Source organism: Myzus persicae, unplaced genomic scaffold, assembly GCF_001856785.1.
Source record: "Myzus persicae strain clone G006 unplaced genomic scaffold, MPER_G0061.0, whole genome shotgun sequence".
Taxonomy (NCBI): domain Eukaryota; kingdom Metazoa; phylum Arthropoda; class Insecta; order Hemiptera; family Aphididae; genus Myzus; species Myzus persicae.
The window spans coordinates 925,561-948,459 of record NW_019101135.1 but is presented as its reverse complement, the minus strand read 5'-3'; the positions used below and the strand labels follow the sequence as shown (position 1 = coordinate 948,459).

General features: G+C 28.1%; 3 protein-coding genes across 3 annotated transcripts; 1 reads left to right on the top strand and 2 right to left on the bottom strand.

Annotated features, from left to right (window-relative positions):
* Positions 1–7,373: 7,373 nt before the first annotated feature.
* Positions 7,374–10,420, bottom strand: LOC111027865 (ubiquitin carboxyl-terminal hydrolase isozyme L3). The gene is made up of 8 exons (XM_022306333.1): positions 10,100–10,420; positions 9,516–9,527; positions 8,639–8,767; positions 8,417–8,562; positions 8,211–8,352; positions 7,757–7,832; positions 7,628–7,686; positions 7,374–7,548 (listed from the first exon to the last, which is right to left on the bottom strand). The coding sequence occupies exons 1-8, from the start codon at positions 10,130–10,132 to the stop codon at positions 7,450–7,452; spliced, it is 696 nt and encodes a 231-aa protein (XP_022162025.1). The 5' UTR covers positions 10,133–10,420; the 3' UTR covers positions 7,374–7,449.
* A 2,999-nt stretch (positions 10,421–13,419) lies between these two features.
* LOC111027827 (protein KRI1 homolog) lies at positions 13,420–17,197 on the bottom strand. Its single transcript, XM_022306280.1, has 10 exons — positions 16,990–17,197; positions 16,679–16,916; positions 16,368–16,516; positions 16,061–16,221; positions 15,856–15,991; positions 15,222–15,434; positions 15,020–15,151; positions 14,618–14,902; positions 14,390–14,553; positions 13,420–14,161 (listed from the first exon to the last, which is right to left on the bottom strand). The coding sequence occupies exons 1-10, from the start codon at positions 17,065–17,067 to the stop codon at positions 13,444–13,446; spliced, it is 2,274 nt and encodes a 757-aa protein (XP_022161972.1). The 5' UTR covers positions 17,068–17,197; the 3' UTR covers positions 13,420–13,443.
* Positions 17,198–17,333: 136 nt separating this feature from the next.
* On the top strand, positions 17,334–22,147 carry LOC111027826 (regulator of nonsense transcripts 2). The gene is made up of 3 exons (XM_022306279.1): positions 17,334–21,033; positions 21,963–22,054; positions 22,123–22,147. Exons 1-2 carry the CDS (start codon positions 17,654–17,656, stop codon positions 21,976–21,978), a joined length of 3,396 nt encoding a protein of 1,131 aa, XP_022161971.1. The 5' UTR covers positions 17,334–17,653; the 3' UTR covers positions 21,979–22,054; positions 22,123–22,147.
* The last annotated feature ends 752 nt before the right edge of the window (positions 22,148–22,899 follow it).

The window sequence follows — 22,899 nt, the reverse complement described above, 5'->3', positions numbered from 1 at the left end:
CAATAGCTGTACTATAACCGATCGGATGCGCTTCAAAATAAATGGGCATACTAGATAAATTTCGTAAGTACCTACTACGTCTTTTGCGGTTGTATTCAAATAAAAAATAAACCATTAGCCCCCCCCCCTCTCGCCCTCTAACGACACTTTATCATAACCAAACACTATAGTCAAATAATAAAATAATGTTTTTTAAAAAACTGAAAATTGAAGAAGTCACTCTGCTGTATAGTACCTACTTTTCGTACACACCCAAACGTCCTATAGACTGTGCGGTCACTGTAGTAGTAGCTAGTGAATGAGCTTAATTAGAATTCAATTGCTTGAACCAACCATTGTTTGAATTTGAGGCAGAAACGGTGTGCCAGCACTCGGCCACTATTTCAAAGAATATTTTGGACTTACAATTTATTTCTGCTCCTAAAATTATTACTAACTCAACACTATAATTAACCTATTTATTAGTGATATGTATGTAAATCTATTTTTTTCCACAACATCGAGTACCTAGTAAACTATTATCACATTATATTCTAAAATAAAAACATTATAATAATGTAATGTCATGTGATATTATTACACGTTACATTGGAACTTGGAAGTATATCTTAATAAATATACTTACAAATCAGTGACCAGTGTACCGACATAGGTTAAATAGTGTGAATCATATTGTTGTATAGAAATAATTTAAGATTCAGAAATCTAAATATTTTGAAAACTTCATTGTAGATAGAAAACAATAACTCGCGATGTGGTTGCGAAAAATGTTACAGACAATATAACTAAAATCAATTGACAAAAATGTAACATTTATCGTTTGAATACCAATATTGTTAAAATTCAAACATGAACTGGCCATAAAAAAATTGAGCCTATGTATTCTTCGATATTTTTTTAATCACTGTTAGAACTGCTGAAGATGAATTTCCCTAGTGTAACATTGTACTAAATCCTCAGGACTTAACTATAAAAATAAAATTTTTATCTTCAAAATTAAACTTGGGGATTGTCATGATTTGTTGCAACTTATTCCAACACTTATAAAGTTATAAAGAACATTGTGGTCATTTATGTAGAGTACTTTTAAATTGCTTTAGTACAACGTATGTAAAAAATTGTATTATATTTTCAAACTTTTTGCTTGAAAAACATTTTTATCAACATTCACACATAAATAGAAATAAAAAATCTTCATAATTTCAAATCCCTATATAATAGTCTAATTATTTTAAAAAGTGAATTGTGTAAATACTTTAAATTGCCGACCACAAAATATTTATGTAATATTATTTAGGTAGGTATAAGGCTCATTTTGAGCTATTTAAATCATTTATAATTGTTGATTGACACGTTTTCAGTTTTTTTTCTATTACTTTTGATAAAAATCGTCTTCATTATTTTGAACTTTTTATACAACGAATATATATCTATTGACATAGTGACACAGGTACTTGGTATTAATTTATAAATTAAATGATAATAATAAAATAATATGATATAATATTACATAATGTATGTGAGTTTTTAGTCTATGATTAAAGTTCATCATTCAACCTTTAGTATGACTAATAGTAATTTAAATAAATTATGAAATATAAGTTTAAAAATAGTGTCTGACTCGTTTTTGTACCAATATGCGATGATTTGTCGTTTTGAATTAAAATTCAACACATCCATTGCAATTTACAATGACCTACTCAATGACGAGATGCAGTTGGAACTGACTATACACTTTAAACTTCTGCCGATTTTTATTTTTACGTATTAATATTCTTTGATTTGAATTATTAACAGTTGCAAACCTTTTGGAACGCGTGCTGACCTCTACCGCTGCCCATGTGAAACGTGAAGTAAAACGTTAGTTCGCTGCTACAGTATTGTGAATTCATCATGTTATTATTATTATAGGATACTGAAAACGGACCACGACATAAATGTAGGTATCTAAAATGTCAAATAGTATGTGCATAAAATGTACATTTAACAATTTTCCCATTACATATAAATCCTGGTCTTAATTATGATCGTTATTATCAACCTGTGTAATTCAATTTTGTTCTAATCATGATTTTATTAATTAATACTATGCAAAAAAAAAAAATATTTTGAAAAATATTGTTAAGCTCAATTTTTATTTGTTGCGTCTATGTCGTAGTATGTACACGATAAGTAAAATAATGCTTGGGTTTTCAAGTTTAAATATTGGTTCCTGATAATTAACAGTAATTTTCAAAAGCGTATAAAAAAATTAAAAATTAAAAAAAAAACAATTATTGACAAAACTGATGTAGTTTTATTGCTTCATACATCATAATATTTTGACCCCTTTTGAACTATTATTTGTTTTTTTAACTATAAAATAATATTATAGGTAAAAAAAGTTGAAAATTTAATATAAAGTGCTTTATTAATTGTTGTTGGCAGCCAATATATGCGGAGCTATTAAGTCTAAGCCGTTTATTAAAATAACAATTGGGCAAACAAATATTGATATTTTCTTCATTTCTGACACTTGCCTATTATACGAGTCCATATTGTGTATTCAACTCTACTACTTATACTTAAACCAGTATATTAAGTTGTACGATAATTTAATTACACGGTTAACTGAATTCGTTTGTGTGAGTTCTCACTGTTACTTTTTGTGTGCATATTATGTGCTGATGTCGACACCGTGTTCTTTCAAGTACATTCGACGAGGGTTTCGTACGACTGTGTGCATGTTTCTGGTCTGTGTCATGTCTGGCGTGCAAGTACTGCACCGCCGCCGAAGGAACAGCTGTCTTCATCGATCTTCATCTCGCTACTAACTGAAACTTGAAATTATCGAGATGTCATTTGAGAACAACCGCGACGGAACGAAATATGAGGGTATTTAAATGTCATAACAAATAAGCAACAAAGTAGTGTCATAAACTAATAACGGCTTGTCCGTCTATTATTGGTTTATTTTATTATAATCAGATTAATAAAATCTATATTTTCCATATACCTTATATACTAGGTACTAGACGAGAACTCCGTATAACTATACAACAGCATTGCGAACGGCGGTAAAACCATAAAGTATGATACTCTATATGCGTAAATGTTCAGCATCTCGCAGTGCCGTGGACAGTCTTGACAAAAAAAATACAACGATAAAGCCTGTCTTGACGATAAAACACAATAATCTGTGTATTTATACATCTTAGGCTATGTCTAGAATCCAGATACCAGGTAAAGCGTACACGGGCACCCATCCGTACATATATTTCCGGTCAGTTTATGCACACGCAGTGATGCCAGCGTGGCCAATTATTGCTGGTTGTGCTATCTTTAATCGTGCTACTCACCAGACAGTACACTACTTTACATTTTAAATAGGTGATTAAAAATCGCACGCTTCCCCATCGCCAGAAACGTGGATATTATTCAAGCAAAATACTTTTAAATTCGGAGATTAATCGCCAAGTGTGAGGGCGTGTAAAATTATCACACAATATACATTTACAATAAATATCTTGTTAGGCGTACCCCCAGACGTCGGAGACTTAAACTTAACAGGACACGAAATCTTCTCAAATATAAAAAGGGGGACTCCATCGCAGTGTAAATAAAATGAGAAAAAGGCTACAATATTTTTTTCGAATTGACCAGTTCTTCGTCATTGAAAGCCTATAGAAATTTGGCAGTAGCTGGCCGTTCACCTCCACTCTCCATGTTCCTCCAATAAGGAATTGAGAAAAATAATGTTTATATTTGATTCAAATATCGTAATAACTATTAGAATAGTTATAACTTAAAACAAATAAACTCTACCAATGCAATATTAACAATCATGTAAGTAACTACATTTTTTATAATTTTACAATTTATAACAATATAGTATTATGGTCAACAATATTATCGAAGTTCACGACTGCAGCATTGCAATTCTCGCATCTGGGAATTGATAATTTAAATTAAATTTTTTTTGTGAGTAAAAATAATATTAGAAACACAATCAATAATGAATCTGTTAACTTGACATGTAATGACTAGATCACGAATTAAGGTATATCTTAATTCGTGGACTAGATGTTAATGTTTATAAGACGGCGCTCTGTGTATGCAATTTTAATACAGCACGTATGAGTGAAAGGCCATGGCAGTCTCGTATAATGCTCTAAATTTATTATGATTATGGAAAAAATTAAAATAATATATATAATATAATATTACACTATTAAAAATTATAGTATAGTTATTACAGTGCAATCAGGCGAGCAGTGTGATTGAGAGTATGCGCCGTCTACTGCCACTAGTTCCCGGCAGGTCCGGGTTAACACTACCGTATAGGCCCTAGACCCATGTGCCAATACGGCCCTGTAGTGTTCAGTATTTAAATGATTGAGGAACCTAATGTTTGGGAGAGGTAGTGTTGAATCTCAGTATTTTAAGCCTTTAAAAACGAAAATATTTACTACATGAAAATCATCATGATATTTTACATTTTAAGCACATGATAAGTTTTGTTCTTGTTACATATGGTGTTATTATTACTTAATATTACAATAGGAATATTATAAGTTTAAAAACGAGTGTACCTCTCATAAGTGGTGTCTACCAATAAGCCACGAAACAGAGGACTATATTTAATAAAAAAAAAAGTAATAATAATATTGCGTGTGTGAAAAGTTGCAACCCAGAAAGTTCACAAAATGGAAAATACACTCTCGAAAAAATTCGTCCGGCGCATGTTTTGCTGCGCCGTTTAGAGGGTGACCGCAACCACTTAGTCGCTGAATGAAGTAATTCATTATTACCGAAATAATTAGAAAACAATTTTTGTTCATGAACTTGATTTACATAAATAAACATGCAGCTTTGTTATGCTACTTGTCTAGTTGGTTTTTAATTGAAATAGTACCTATTATATTCTAATCAAACGCATCAACATTCAACACCCTAGCGTAAAATTAATTTATGTAGCTGATGAAAATCGTAACTATATTGTAAATCTCTAACTTCTATAATATTGTACCAAAAAAATCATCGAACAAAAAAAATAAATGTTTGTATTAAAATTTATATTCAAATAGATTTCCAAATAATTAGGTTCTTTACAGTTATATCTTATACTACTTAAAATATGTTTGAACAAAGAAAAACTACGTTCTGAAATGAAATATGCAGAAAGTGCATAACTCAGGTTGATACTTAATGCAACACAATATTTGATCAGATTTGATTCATCTTGCAGTGTGCAAACACAGGTGCATTGTCAATTAAAGTCGGTCTTTAGTTATAAGAGTTATAACTTATAAGCAGTGCTGGAGAGTTGCATCGTTTGCTAATTATTATTTATTTTTGGCTCTAGCAGATAGTGCCACTGAAACTTATGTCAACATTATGTTACAATTTTTTTTTTTTTTTTTTTTTTTTTTTTTATTGATCCTGAGCCCGGCAACTGAGGCCATTAGCTATTAGTAGGTACTGTAGGTTTTTTTGTATTGATGGTTTGTAGGTTTTTGGAACGGTAGGGGGAACACGTGTGTGTTTGTTTTGGCAGAATTTCGAATGGGGCACCCGTAGGTTTCTGCCATGCCCCGGGGGTGGGGGATGGCAGCACTTGCTCTCCGGTCACCGCGAATTGTCCGGAGAAAAATGCCGCCCGGTGGCCGAGGATCGAACCGCGACCGGCTGCGTCGCAGCGGAAGAGTCAGACCACTCGGTCACCTCGTCCCCCTATGTTACAATTATCTCAAATATTAAACTTGAAAATTCTGTTCTTTTTTTTTTGTACTTATATTTACTAATATTTTATTCCCATGTTTTAAATTTATTGACCAGTTGTCCGGAACTGTCTTTAACTGTCTTGTCTTTATTATCTTGTTTGCGACAAAGTTGCTTACAAAACTCAGGCGACATTTGAACGATACTTTAATACGTGACTCGCGCTGTAAATATTATCACATTTTCTTATTCTTACATCTTCCCGGATGGGTCTCCACCCATACTGGTAAAAACCTGGCCACATACACGAGCTGCTAAACCAACAGTAATACCTACCCCACAAAAAACTATACCTTATACAGTAGCTAATGGCCATGGTTTCCAAACTCAAAACCAATAAAAACAATTTTTTTTAAAATATAGTTATTTTTATAATATTTTTACTTCTTTTATTAATCATGTAGAATTGTATTGCAATATTATATATGTAACAATTACTTTTTTTTGTTTAAACAATATACAAAACCAAAGAGAAATAGATAAATTCAAATGCATTGAATTATGTACTTAAATCTGTGGCAACCTACCGTTTGATCTGGCCTAGCTAAAGCGATATACTGTCTCTTTGGTACAAAAATATAACTCGATACAAAAGAACTAGAATAATAACGCGAAACACGAAACCAGGATTAATTTGATTTATTAAATCATATAATACAAATTATGTGTAAAGTGACATATCGATATTTTTACATATTTTACATTTTGTTCAAGGTGAATCAATAATGAAAACATTGGCATACCTACTGGAGAATCCTACAGACTTGCAGTCAGCCAATACTGACAGTCACTGGCTAGAAGCGGTAACAGCTGAACGTGTTCGACGCAGGCCGTTCCTATAGGCTTTGGGGAGGAGACTTCTTTAAGTCAGTATATGAAGGAGTAGTAGTGTTCACACAGATCCTCCTCTGCTGTCGGTTCAAATGGAAAAAAAAAAAGTCAGTATATGACCATGTGCATGCTTATGTAGTGTACCATTATCGGGCATTAATTCAATGAACTACAGGTAGGTAAAAAATAAAATAGTTAAAAAAGCGATGATTCTATAATAATGAATTAATTAAAATGCAAATCCGGAGTATTGAAAATCTAGTGACCACTGTTTTTTTTTTTAAATATTGAAAAAGTTTAGAGTAAAAATAATGTGTTGTTTTGGCAGATTTTGTAAACGCTACCTATTATAAAAAAATATTATAATAATTGCATTATTTTAAAACTTAATGATTTTTAATTATATTTTGTATACAATTTAGGTTTTGATAAAGAGTGTCTATAATCCTAAATAATTACTTTAGAAAACCTTCTAACCTACTCTTTCTAATACAGCTTTATTAAATTTTAACAATGCTTTAGCATAAATTGATCACCAAATATAATCCTTTCCACTAATATCACAGAACTATTCCACCCAAATTGAATAACAAACAGCTTCATACTCTAATTTCTAAAAACAAAAAAATATTCAAAATCAAACAAATTAATTTGCCATTTGAAAAAACTATTTATTTTTTACAGAAACTATCATAATTAAAAATTACATTTTTATTTAATCATCATAAAAATATTAATATTTTTTTATAAAAAGAAAGTAATGATCATATTGATATTATAAACCGGCTTGAAGATAAAAAAAATTTTAGTTAAAAATTCATCACAAAGCAAATATAAAAACGATGCAATTTTCAATTATTAGTAAGCATCAGATACATTTGACAATGCCAGTAAGGTAAAGTAAATACTATCAGGATCTTGAACAACAAATTTTTCTTGGATTAAATTAACTGTATCCTAAAATAAAAATAAAACATTTAGTTAAATAATGCATTAACAAATAATGTTTTGTACAAATTATAAACTACAAACTTACTTCGAGCAATGAATCTGGACTTGTAGGTCCATGATTAATAGGATCAAACTTTCCGCCATCTAATAAAAATAAATCACTCAATTAAATCAGTATTAATAAAATATACTAATTAGTAGATTTCATTCTAACCTAGTTCATACAAACATCCATCCTTGCAAACAAATGCAACAAAGTGATAAGGTGGTACATCTTCTGGATTGGGTGCCTAAAAAAAAATACAATTTTAAATTAGTATTGGGATTTTTAGTAATCAAACTAATTTGAGTAATTTAAACAACAAAATTAATTTTATTTATGTATTCTACATATATGTTACAGTTTTGTGATTCTTGTCATTAGGGAAATAGTTAAGCAAATATAAATCTTTAGAAATTGTAACTTAAAATTTTTTTTCTCATCAATTCATTGATCCTATTTTTGTGTTAATAATTATAATTGCACTATACCATTTGTAAGACTTTTTGAAAACACTGGTTTTAGGGGGACTGATTTATACATATAATTATTTAAAAGTATTTATGAACACAAAAAAAATAAAGGAAAAATATTAACATTTTTTAGGAATAATATCCAAAATATTTACCGCAGTTTGTCCTTCAATAGCGATTTCCCTATGAGTATTTATTATATCTTCGGCTTTGGTCAACATTTCACCACGGTCACTTGGAGACATATTTTTTCCATCATCCAAAAAACGTTGTAATATACCAGCATTTAGTTTTATCCTAAAATTTTTATTTAATTTTTATTCATAAGTATCATAATAAGCATAATAACAATCAATCTTACTTATCTCTATTATTAGCAACACTATGAATTAAAGCCATGGTTCCACAAGCATTGTGAACATATTGTTTGACAAAATATATATCATCTGATACTTGTTGACCTTTATCTTTTAATTTCAACTCTTCTTCATTCTTACGTTTTTGATACTACAAATAAATTTAATACCACTAATAAATTGCATTTTACTCATTACTAAAATAAAAATAATTAAATAATTCTTACAGCATCATTGTACGGAAATAACAAAATTACAGAAGCAACTGGTCTAGGAACAATTGCAAGTTCATCTGGGCCAAATCCAAAAATATCACATACTTCCCATTCACTTGGCACTCCCAAATTTTGCAAAAACTAAAACAAATGTACACAAATATTTTTCATATTTACATTAATTGATATACAAAACATTAATTTATAGGTACAGACCAAAACTAATTAATAGATGGCTACATTGATTAAATCATATAACTACAAAAACCAATTTGTATCTACCAATTAATTTTAATGATTTTAGTAACATATTAATTAGTTAAAAAAGGGTAGGATTTAATCACACGACCAAAATGGACAAACAACTGATGAGCATATGAACTTTAACGACCAGTTAATCGTTCCAATGACTGAATCCCCCAATAGTATTTCCCATAGTAGTAATTTTATTCCCAATAGTAAAAAGTTTTGGTTGTCGAAAGGGGAAATTAGTCAATAGAAAACATTTACAACATTATAATACTTTGAACAACCACAGATGAAAATCAATGTCAAATTTTTAACAAAAAATATTCCTATCAAGGGACAAACATTTTTTTAAAAGGGGACTTCCGCATGTTTGTTGATTTTTCAATCTACCTGAGTATGAAAGTGGTTGTTATGCTAACGTCTTTTTTGATGATTAATAAATTATTCCCTGATAAGATATATTAATTAATTTGGTAACTAGCTATAACAACATTTTTTATTTATAGAATAATTTAATAGTATAGGTACTACTAGCACTAAATACCACAAACCTTTTAATTTTACAAACAAAATTTGAAACATTTAACTTTTTACCTGACTTCGTCAACATTTTCAAAAAGTTTGCCAAGTTATTTCTTACCTTGTTCATCACCTATAACAAAGATCAATGTAATTATTATATTAAACATATATGAATATTTAATTGTAATTTAAATTAATTTTAAAAGTATAGGTAAAACATAGAAAAGGATTAAAACTTATTTACAACAAAAACAGTACTGCTAAATAGGATTGTAAGTACATCACTTAATGGTTGTTTGAACAATAATTTTGACTGTATACTAATATGTAGTTATGTGTATTGAAATTTGAATGTATCAAAGAGTAAAATTTTAAAGCTCTTTTGGTGGTATTTACGGCTTTATCTCTAGCTGTATTGAAAATATAAATATAATAAGAATATATATATAACTAATATAATTGTGTTTAACTTAAAATTTAAAAGGGTTTTGTATTAATTCAAATATTTTATATTTTATTCATATTTTTTATGAGCTTTTATACCTAAACAGTATATTGAAAAAATCATTCAAGAATCACGTTATAAGCCTCACTAGTTTCACTCAAATTAAAAAAGTTACCAGCCAAAAAAATGATTAAAGCAAAATCAAGTTTGTACAGTAATATTTGTATAAAACATTTATAATAATAAGTTTTACTCACAGCTGGGTTGGATTCTAAAGGTATCCATGACATCTTTACTCTTTAGAAACTCGGGACTCGCACAAAACAAAATAAATATTTTTAAAAAAATAATCAATTGATGTTAACAAACACTATACGTCCATAAAATAAATTGACTCGAAGAGGAAGTTGAATTACTTGAACTTATTGTTGTTGCCTTGGTGCCTTAATAGTTAATACGTGAAAAAATAATAATTGTTAGTCGCTAACTACTTAACTACTTCAGCTACAAAATACAAATTACAATAATATTGTTTTATTGTTACTTCTTGTTAGTCGGCAAATTCGTCTTATCACTGCATATTCTTTTCACTCTATTATCCGAACAGTGTCGCCAAATGCATTAAAAACTCTTTCTTTCTTTTTTAATTTAATTCTTAACTTGAAATTTTCGGATAATTATTCAATTTTGAAATTTTCTATTGAACGCACGGGCGCGTGACTCTTAAATCTTAAAATTCATTTATATGAAAATCAACAGTACTTGATAATATGCACTTATAAATGTGCAGTTATTGGTTTCATAACACTGTATAGTATCTTATTCACTTATATTAACTTATCTGTTGAGTGTTTAAACTGTTTGAAGCTTATACAAATTCAATAACCAATTACCAACTGACAGGATAATATTATAACCGATTTAAGTCTGTGATCGGTTACTGTTATTACTTGTGTCTAGAGCGGTTTATTTTAAGTCTGTCTTTAGCACGATTATATATATTAGTATATATTATTTAACAATTTGGGTTATTTTTAATATGTGGCCTAGGGTCCAGAATTTTTTATTGTAAATAAGTTCAATTATAATGCCAATATTATAGGTACATATACACAAAAAAAAACGAATAATTTACTTATATCTCTTACAGTCTTACAAATGATTATAATAATCAGGGCTCGTAAGTTCATGCACTAAAAAGAGCACAAATAAGCATGCAATCATGCACTAAAAATTGGCAAAATATGCACTAAAAAGTTCGAAAATATGCATTTAAATGCCCTTACATTTTAAATTATGCACTCAAAATATGCATTATGTAAAATATTTATGAGCAAATTTTAAAATAATAAGAATATTTCCATTAATTTTAAAAGTATTTTATTCATTTTAATTTTTATATATTTAACAATCAAAATTAATGAAATGAATACTTGCGAAGTTCATATAATCATATGGCTTTGTCATCTTTATTAATTTTAATTAGGTAGTCATCTTTTGTCTAATTTTTGTACACCATTATCCTGCACCTACAATGAAAATATTTGGAATGAAATATTAGTTATTTGACATTTTCACGACTCGTACAGTTAAACAACTCATCGGCGACTGGCGTGTCGCGTGTGCAAGAAAACTATACTGTACCAGTGTACAAAATTGTAGATGCGGATTGGTAAGAAACATTGTACAGGTGTACATGATTGTATAGGTATCGTTTCGATGAGGGCACGATGTAGATAAAAATATTTCCTACATCGTGGACGAGGGACTATGCACGGCGGGGATGGTAGTGGTAGCTATAAAATTGTTTCCGCGGTGCTAAGTAAAACGCATAAAATCTAAATAGGGAAATACTAGAAAATTAAGTAGTCACTCGAAAATAAAAATAAATCAAGACACTATCATTCAGTAAACGGGAAAGTAAACAAGAAACATTTCAAATATTTTTCTAAACAATTTTTTTATGAAATAATTTGCGCTATAAACTCTAAAATAACGATTATATGCCAAATATGCCTTTACACCCAAAACATGCAAAAACGTGCACTATTAAACTTCATATTATTATTACTTTTGTTATGAAACGGATTTGTATCTCAGTTAGCATATTTTTCTGTGTAGCAAAAAAAACATGCCAATGCATGAACTTACGAGCCCTGATAATAATAGTATACTTACAATAATAAAACTATGTTTGAACATGCAAAACTTCAACAAAAAGATATACATTTCACTTGTATCATAATTTACTAAGTGAACAACTATTGATTATTTTAGAAATAGAATAAAAATTCATTTTAATAAAAAAGAAAAATATTCTATTAGTAAATGATACAAAATATTTGCTAAGATAGGTCTCAAAATTATAAAAATTTAAAATATTAGTATTAATATGTTTTTTCGACATTTTACTAAATATTTTAATATATACTAAAGAAACTAAATATTAGCCTCGGAATATTAAAAAATAAATTTGCTGTTAAGCTTAATGTAACTGCTGTCTACTACTCGTCTATTAAGAATTAACTTAGATCTTAGATAGTCTACTAGAATACGAATACCTATACAATTGGTTGTATTTTCTATAATCAAATTTTTAAATTATTGTTTAGAATATTATTTGTATTGTACGGTACCTACCAAATTTGTTAATTATTTTGAACAAGCTTTGACGAATTTGTCACAGTATATTTTTATTATACTAATATTCTATCAGTCATCAGTTATAAACTCTTAGTAATTATGAATTAAATGTGTATTATTAACAAGATATTTAAGTCTTTATTGGGTTGTTTGAACACTATTTTTATGACTATATTTTGTGAACATTTTCTAAAATTATGTTATGTTTGGATAGTTAAAAATGATCTCATCAGAGTATATATTAAAAAATAGTATAGGTACCAATGTTCAATTTATTACCAAAGATTACTGCTACCTACATCTTTAACATTAATCATTGGTAGATAATGGAGGATGAATGTAGGCATATAGCTTTATTCAATTTTACTCACTGAATTAAATACATGTAAGAAAACAATGGTTTTTATTAAACACGTTTGTTGCCAGACAGAAAAAATATTTTTATTTCTGTTATAACAATGTGTGAATGTATAAGATATAAACACAATAATGTCACCTGAATTTATTCACTCTAAATGAGGCAATACAAGTATCTCTTTCATATGAAACCATACGTCAATTTGGTGATGTCTTTTTAATGTACTGCCATAATAGTAACATCATAAACTTTCAATGTAGATTGAAAACGATTTCTATTAAAACAGTAAAATTGGCCAACAGTTAACACTATTTGATCATATTCAATATATTTTTTTTTCTACATCTAAACATTTATTATCTGGCTATTATATTATGTAGAAATCATGTATTGGATTTATAGAAAACAAAAACTTTAAGTACTTATTTTAAAATAAAAGTACACATAATACTTTGTATTCAAATAGGTAAACAATTTTTGGATTTTGTTTTTAATTAGGCGGATATGATTAATTTCAATCACTTATTAGTCATTTGGTTATTCATAAATAGAAATAAATAAACAAATAAATAACAATTTAAATTTAATTAATTAACAGTTTTATTGATTATTACCAAATCTTAATTTATTTCTAAATTTCTTTGGATTAATTCCATATGCCTTCAATCGGTCATCTGTCATCGATTCTAAAGCACTAGGTTCTTTATTAGGTTTGTACTTTTTTACTGAAAACTTTTGTTTTTTATGCAATCCATTCTGAGTATGATCTATTTTTCGTTTTTCACCTTTTTTACCAGATTTGTTTTTAGTGGAATTTATTTGATCCTTTTCAGTTATTTTCACATTTTTAATAATTTGATTTTTATTCTGAGTCTGATCTATTTTACCGTTTTCTGCTTTCTTAGCATTTTTAACAATTTTATTTTTATTCTGAGTATTATCAATTTTACTATTTTCTGTTTCCTTAACATTATTAATAATTTTATTTTCATTCTGAACATTATCAATTTTACTATTTTCAGCATTCTTAACATTTTTTAAACTTGAGTTATTATTCTGAGTATGAACTTTATTAGTATTTTCTGCTTTCTTGACATTTTTAATAATTTTGTGTTCATTTTGGGTATTTTTCATGAATTTGGTCTTCTTGGTTAACTTTTTGCTATTACTTCCTTTTCCATTCTGAAGGTCATCATTGTTTCGGGGTAAAACTTCTTCAACATTAAAAACATTTTTTAAGGGTTTCTTTTTCTTTTTCTTCTTTTTGGTTGTTACTATTTCTTTATTTTCTTCTTGAATTTCATCTACCTCATTAAATCTAAAAAATAAACAAAACATGCATTAAAAAGTATTGGATATATAGATATTTTTTTCATTAAATTTAAGTTTTTTTTTAGAAATAACTTATTATGAAATGATGGAAATACAAAATGTTGTAAGAAAAAAAATAATCTAAAGATCTAGTTTAAAGGTAAAAATTAAATTTTACTATAAATTTTTATAATTTTGTCAAGTATATCAGTAACTAAAAAGTCAAAAAACATACTCTTCTTTAAAAAGGCTAGGTAACATTTTCTTTTTTAATTCAATATCTTTAGCTTTCCGTTTGTAAATCTTAGCTTCAAATTTTTGAACAGCTTCAGGTTGAATTTTAGTTAATTTTCCAAGTGGATACCACTTATTAAGCTCATTATCATCAGCTCTCAAAATCTAAAAACCACACACAATTATAAATATTAACTATAAACTACAGTAATTTTTATTTTATTAGAACCTCATCAATTGTCAAGCCATAATCATTAGGAAGAACTTTATTGTAAGTATATCGGGTTGGAACACCACTAACAATATCTTCACAGTCCAAACTGTAATATTCATCAATGTATTTTTCAAACGATCCTTTCGCTGGATTGTATTTTGGTATCTTTTTAGTATGATTGATTTCTCCTTCATTCTCATCATCATCATCAATCACTGTTTTCTTTTTCTCTTTGCGTTTTGCAGCCCTAGTTTGCTTTTTGGCTCTTTTATCCATACTTGGATCATAGTCACAATCCATCTAATGAAACAAAAATATAATTGCAGTACAAAAACAGACAGTTTATTTTTAATTAAAATATGGGTATATATTTTTAAAAAATGTAGTAGGTGAATAAATAAAAATTAAAATATTTACAATGAACTCATTTTCTTCATCATCAAACACTGGTTTCTCATCATCCATTTTATCATAAAATTCTTCATCAAATAACTCATGCATTTTACGATCATATTCAGTTGGGTTAAAATCCTCTTCCAATTCAGTTTCCTGCAATATAGGTAACATATAATATTATCTGAGTAATTTAATAACACATTTATAATACAATAAAACATACCTCAAATCCTACACGCTTGTTTCCAGTTATTTCTTGAAGTTTTTTAATTCTATCAATAATTTCTTTTTTTTTAAGCTTTTTAAGTTGTTTGATTTCTAAAGATCGTTTTTCTAATTCTTTTTTTTTTCTTTCAGTTAATTCTTCTCGCTTTTTCTTACGTTTATCTTCCTTACGTCTTAAAGAACTTTCCATTGTTCGAGGATAAGTTTTGATCTGAAAACAAACCAATTTTAAGTTCTACAAAGTACAAAGTTACTTATTGATAACAGCGCATATTTGACTAGTCTTACTTCTTAAACCAAGAAATAGACAAGTTGTCTTAATTCTAATATTTATTTATTTTATGTATACTAATTTATTATATAGTAAAATAATATCTTCCTGGCTATTGAATTATTTTATTACCTAATGCATAATATAGACACTAATTTTGTATTTATTAAAATAACTACACACAATTAAGCAACACAATCTATAATAAAGTAAACAAAATGTCCAGAGTGTTTGATTCAGTCACAGACCACAATTCATTATCGTTAACACAAAATGTGGTGAAACCAAATAAATTATACCAACAATATTGAACATGTGATTTACGTTGTTATATTGCATAAGTATTTAAAAATATTCTTACAAATTCTTTATCTGGTTCTTCAAATCTGAAATTATATTTATGTTCAAATTCTTCATGTTTCTCAAGCATTTCATCCTCTTCGGAAAATCTCATTTCATCTTCTATAAAACTTTCTTCTTTTGGGTTTTCTAGAAATCTAATAATTATAAATATAAAATTAATAGGACATATACATATAAATATGTTGGTAATAAATGAATAATACCTTTTATTAAGGATATAATCACATAAAAACTGTTCCCCTTCATCTAAATTAGGATTGTTCCAGTAATCATGCAGATGTTGAAGATCATTTTTTGTTTCCTCATCTTCAAGTTCATCTCGATTTCCTTTTAACCATTCTAAATAATCTTTTTCTTCTTTTTCCTAAGTCAAAAAAAATATAGTTATATATTTACAATTATTTTAATGATTATCAGTTTTCACTCTTATACATTTATAATGAATCAATTCTAATGTAAGGTTTTACAATAAAGATCAGTTTTATACTTTTAAAGTTTTTTTGAATCTACCTGTTCTTCTTTAGTCTTTAGTCGTGGCTTTATTATGTCTTCGTCGTCAGAATTATCGTCAAGAGCAAAGTTAAAACTTTCTTTAATAGCTTGCTGTTCCTCTACATATGAAGGCGATGACATTCGAACTTTTTCTTTCTTAAGAACATCTAAATTATAGAATAGATATTTTAACTATCTATCTAGGTAATAACTAGGTACATTTTTACTAATTTTAATTTAACAAAAATAATTTCGGATTTCAATAAAAATAAGAACTTATGTTATATAATATATTCTTAAATGGCTTAAATCAATCAAAAATTATTTACCATTCATTTCTTGTGTATCATCAAATTCTGGACCCCGTTCTAACAAAATTTTCCTTTTATATTCTTCTAAATAAATAGGATTTGAATTTTTGTTATTGCCATCGGTTGATTTTTTGGTACTTTGTTGTGTAGTTGAAGAGTCAAAAAATTTAACAGATTCATCATAAATCTTGGGATCGTCTTTCTTGAGACAAGACAATGCTTTAAAAAAACTTTTCTCAACGTCATCAGTCAATTCCTAGGGAAACAAACAATTTAAGATGTATTATAATCAATTAACTTAATTTAAATATTATAATGAAAGTATAAACCTTGGCTTCTTCGTCTTCATCTTCCTCATCTGAACTTGTGTTGTTATTATCACGTGAATTCGATTCAAATGTATTCATTTTAGTCAACAGTTGCTGTAAACTTTAAAGCATGAACTACTGTTTTCACATGTAGTACTGTAAAAACGTAAGGTACAAAAAGCTCAATTCTAAAGTTTATAACCGTAGTGTGAACTGTGAAAATGTGAAATTGTAAACACGAGATTCTTTATCATATCAGTTGTATCACATGCTGTTAACCTAAAAAATATTTAAAAAATGATACCACAGAACAATGATACACACGTTTAAATAACGTAAACATTATTATTTCACTTATTCATTCGTTCAACAATCTTCCCTTGTGAGTTGTGATTACTGATAGGTAGTCATTTTATGTTGTTTGTAGTGTCAATTCTCAATACCTACTCAGTGTCTCAGCTCATAAGTTATATTTTCACACCAAGTGTCCAAGTCGATAATAATTGTGAGTACGTAATCACCGTGATACAGCTAATAAGAAGATTAATTTTAATATCGTTCTACTGTTTTTAATGTTTAATTTTAAAAGTATAGTGTACGTTTATTTCGTGTATTCTCCTCAATAAAATTTAATCAAAAGAACATTTATAGTGAGAAACAATTGTATTTTCTTTATTATGAAATCATGAAGAACGACTGTACCAAACGAACTAAAGCGTCTAAAATTCCTGTAGAAGTTTCTGAGTCGTTACAAAAGCTTTCCAAAGTTGTCGATAATGTGCGACAATCAATTGGCAATATTCCTGTTGTACCATCTACCAGCACAAAATCTGAATCTACAGAATTGTCACCTGTGGCTACCCCCCAAATGGAAACAGAAGAAGAGATAGAAAAAAAAGAGAAAGAAACATTGCTGAGCTTTATTTCAGAGTGTACTACCAGGCAAGAAGAAAAGAAAACATTGAGACAAAATAATCAAGAATGCGTGTTTCCTGATGAATCTGACATATCTAAACGTGATTCTAGTTTAAAAAAAAATACTGCATTCATAAGAAAACTTAAAAATTTTCCTCCTCCACAACTTGATCAGTTACTCAAAGACATGAATTCTTTGAATTTAACTAAATATCTATCAGAAGTTGTGTCAGCTCTTACTGAAATTAAACTGAAAATGACAGAAATTGATGCCATGATATTATTATGCACTCAATTAAATACAACTTACTCAGATTTTTCAAAAATTTTCTTTGAGCAGTGGCAAAAAATATTGAATATTAAAAAAGATGATAAAATAGCAAATATGAGTAAATTCAGAGTTGATCTTAGGCTATTTGCTGAACTTACATCTGCTGGTATTATACCTCAAAAAGAAGGTCTTGTCTTACTTGGCAATATATTAACTATCCTGATTAACTCTGATCTTCAGGAACACAACAATCTAAACATCATACTTAGCTTTTGTAAATATTGCGGTGATGACTATGCTGGATTAGTTCCTAAAGAAATGCAAGATCTAGCAGATAAGTTTGATGTTGAAATACCTAAAAGTAATATGATTTCCAGTGACAAACAGAAAAATGTAAGAGCATTGTTGAAAGATTATTATGTATCTTTAAACAATCATATAAAAAGAATGCATAATGATTTAGAGTATGCTGAAAAACAAAATGAAAAAATATTACAAACCAAAGGTGAGCTAAGGCCAGAACGTAAAGCTAAAAACGAACAAATGAATGTTACATATCAAAAACTTTATAGTTCGGCATTAACTTTTGCTGATATACTCAATGAACCAGTCATTGTATTAAAAGAAGAAAAAAAGAATAGTTCAACTGAGGATTTGACCGATTCAGAATTAGATATTGTAGGAACTCCGACACCGACAGAATTAACTAGTCTTTGGGAAGATGAGGAAACTCAAAAGTTTTATGAAGAATTTCCAAATCTTAGTAACTACATTCCTGATAAAAATAAGAAGATTGAAGAACCTGAAGAGCCTGAAGCTGAATGTAATACAAAGAAAAGCTTATCAGATATTAAAGATGCCGTGGACGTTGAAGTATCCAATATTGGTACCAAAGTTATATTTGAATCATTTATTGAACAATTACCAAAATGTGTAAATCGAGAAATGATTGACAATTTAGCTATTGAATTTTTAATATATCTCAACACTAAGAATAATCGCAAAAAATTAGTTAAAGTTTTATTCAGTGTCCCTAGAACCAGAGTAGATCTATTGCCATTTTACACACGCTTAGTAGCTATTTTAAATCCTTTGATGCCAGAAGTTGCTCTTGAACTTTGTTCTTTGTTAAAAAGTGATTTTAGGTATAATGTAAAGAAAAAAGATCAGATTAATATTGAAACTAAACTTAAAGTTGTTCGTTATATTGGAGAAATGGTTAAGTTTAACCTCATGATTAAATCTGAAGCTTTGCATTGTTTTAAAATGTTACTTAATGATTTCAGTCATCATCATATAGAAATGGGTTGTGCTTTATTAGAAACAGCCGGACGGTTTTTGTACCGTTCTCCAGAAAGTCATCATCGAACCAAAATTTACTTAGAACAAATGATGAGGGTCAAATCTATTTCAGCTTTGAGGCCCGTATATGTCACAATGATTGAAAATGCTTATTATTTTGTTAATCCTACTGATTCTCCAGCTATAATGAAAAAACAGAGACCTATATTACATCAGTTTATTAGACATTTACTTTATAATGAGCTAAAAGATGCACCTGAAAAGGAGAACATAATTCTAGGTCTCCTTAAACAAATGGACTGGGAAAATGTTGCAGAGAAAACTTATTTGATAAAATGTTTGACTGAAGCATGGAATGTCACGTATCCAATGATTTCAGATTTGGCATGTTTAGTTGCCGCTTTTGTTGATTATGATGATTCAATTGGAACACGTGTCGTGGACGGAGTGATGGAGGATATCCGTGTAGGTCTAGAAACAAACTTAGTGAAATTTAATCAAAGGAGAATAGCTATGATCAAGTATTTTGGAGAGCTATACAATTATAGACTAATAGAAAGCAATGATGTGTTCAAAGTGTTGTATAGTCTTGTGTCATTTGGTGTAGTGTATGATCCAGATTTTTATTCCACATTTGATCCTCCTGAAAATTTATTTAGACTGAGACTTATATGTGTTTTACTTGATACTTGTGGTGAGTTCTTCAATCGAGGACCTGGTAAACTTAAATTAGATTGCTTTATTTTATATTTTCAATATTATTTTTGGTTAAAAAAATCAAGTACTACTTGGGATACTCAAAATCCTTTTCCTGTTACAGTAGATTACTTAGTTACAGACATATTAAAAAAACTTAGACCTAATTTGAAGATGAAAAACTGTTTTCTTGAAGCTCAAAAGGTAGTTATTCTACTTCAAGAAAGACTTATTCAACAGTATAATCTCAAACAAAAAGAAGAATCTCAACTATCAACTATTGATGAAGAAGCTGATGACAGACAACATTTGGAAGAGGACGACTCAGATGTAGATTATACAGAAGATGAAGATAGTGATGGTACTGTTTGTAGTGATAAAACTCCAGTTGAGCCTGTCCGTCGTAAAATTGAAGACCCTGAAGACTTTGAGTTTTTGGAATCTTTTGATAAAATGGTCAGTGATAATATACAAGAAAGGACAAAAGAAGCAACACGTCCACAAACAGAAATATCAATACCGTTCCATTTAAAGAAATACAGTAAAAAAACATATGAGCAGTTACAGAACACTAATGAAGATAACTCTGTAAATTTTATATTGATGTTGAAAAAAGGAAACAAACAAACGTTCAAGAGCTTGCAAGTGCCAGTAGATTCTGAATTGGCATCTAATTTGAAGAGCCAAGAAATGGCTGAACAGGCCGAGTTAAGAAGAGTAAAGCAATTGACTCTGGATATCAACAATAGACAAGAAGAGGAAGATTATAAAGATTTGGCTCAAGTAATGCAGAAACCAATTACTACTGCTTTTAAAGATAAAAAGCCACTACCAACCAAAGGAACACCAGACCCAGAGACAATATTTGGGAAGAAAAAAAGGTTATCTTTGAAATATTTCATCTAGTCTATATTATATAATATGCTGTCTGTATAATACACATACTCATGTTATAGAGTATGATATAGACAATTTTAAAATTTATGACTTAACTAGGTTTGTTTTTAACCCGCCACTGAGCCATATTGTACAATTTATCTTAGCAGGCTCTAATCAAAAAATTCAATATTTCTCTGTGTTAAGATATCTTACATGTGATACAATTAAGAGAAATGATAAATAGTAAATACTTCTTATTATTTGAAATTTAATTTAATTATATTATGATTATGTTGGTATGTTGATGGCTAAGATGTGCTTTAATGAGATACATACTGTCAAATGATACTGGAATTAAATTTTTACTACCTACATAAACATAATATCGTTAAAACAAACAAAGTGTGGACAATGTTATAAAAATTACATTTAAAAGATCTTTAGGAAATCCTAAAAGATTCTAAAGAAATCCTATTAATCTGTAATAATAATTATTAACTGTGCTACCTACTTTTAAATATAATTAATATTTACTTTTATTTAAATGTTATGTCACATTATATAAAAAAAATATTGAATACAATGGGGATGGTCACCTTGTGGTGGGGTGATAACGAACAAGTACCCTTAACTTTATTGTTCATATTTATTGAATTTAAATTTTAAGAAATTACAATTTAAAACAGTAATATAAACATTTGTATTTGTGGATATATTGACAGTTGTGGGAAATTATCAAGTAATTATTAGGCCCTATTCTTGATATCATATGAACATAAACCCCATTAAAAAGTGCAAAGTACAATACCTTCCATGTATTTAAAAATAACAATAAATGCTGTTCATATGCAGTCATGAACAGAGGCAATAGTTACGTTCATTATTAAATATTATGTACTAATTTTTATTCTTTTTTTCTTTTATTTTAAAGTGACAAATGGGTTTAATTGGATGAACAAATAGCTCCATGTTTGGTCCAAGTGCAACAGGAAATACCCAAATTATTTGTGATATTAATTTAAGGTATAATATTTGTAAATATATAATAATAATAATAAAATATATTTTTAAAAAGTAATTTTTTTCAGCAGTTCCATAAAGAAGTACAAGTTAACACAATTAATTATAATAATATGTTTATTTATTTAATTATTTTTTGTTCCAGTAAAAATAATGATTATTATTGTTAAAAATGTATTAATTTAATATCTAAATATGTTATAATACTTTGAATACAATTTATCGAACTGTGGTTCTAATAAACTTTATTTTTTTATTTATAATTTATGGAATATAATTATAATTCTTGTATATTTTTAACTATACTGTTACTGTTGCTAGACGGATAATTACTTATATAACTTTTGTCCCTGACAATAATTGACTGATAAATTCTTAATTCTAATTTTACATTTTAACTGCATAATAAAATACATCTTTACTATTTTATTTTATGCAAGAATAATGAGATATAAATATTCTTCACTTCACTTTAAATTTAAATACTGTTTGTTTAATGTTACAATTTTTAAATTATTATATATTTTTTTAACATTTAAAACCTAAATTATTAAGTTTCTGATGAAAATAATGTTTTAAGTAGCTGAATATTAATACTGTTGTTAATCACATTCTAATTAGATTGTACATTTGTAAATATATACGATTGTCTGTTGGTATATTAATGTTATTATATTTTAATTTAAGAACACAAGCTTATTGAAAATATTCAAATATTATCTAAGTACGTGCATATACTTTATTTTAATAATTTTTCTGTTGATGTTTGACAGTAAACATAAACACATAGTGGTTTAGCAAAATATATTATAATTATTATTTTTTTAGCAGTAAGTTGTGTGTAACAA

Bases quoted from the DNA above. Each gene is read 5' to 3' on its own strand.
- LOC111027826 (XM_022306279.1), top strand. From the start codon at position 17,654: ATGAAGAACGACTGTACCAAACGAACTAAAGCGTCTAAAATTCCTGTA.
- LOC111027865 (XM_022306333.1), bottom strand. From the start codon at position 10,132: ATGTCATGGATACCTTTAGAATCCAACCCAGCT. The intron at 7,687-7,756 runs GTTAGAATGAAA...TATTTTTATTAG, and splicing joins TGGATGTTTGTATGAACTAG to ATGGCGGAAAGTTTGATCCT. The intron at 7,549-7,627 runs GTAAGTTTGTAG...TTTTTATTTTAG, and splicing joins GTCCAGATTCATTGCTCGAA to GATACAGTTAATTTAATCCA.
- LOC111027827 (XM_022306280.1), bottom strand. From the start codon at position 17,067: ATGAATACATTTGAATCGAATTCACGTGATAATAACAACACAAGTTCA. The intron at 15,152-15,221 runs GTATGTTTTATT...CCTATATTGCAG, and splicing joins ACAAGCGTGTAGGATTTGAG to GAAACTGAATTGGAAGAGGA. The intron at 14,903-15,019 runs GTAAATATTTTA...TTGTTTCATTAG, and splicing joins ATGAAGAAAATGAGTTCATT to ATGGATTGTGACTATGATCC.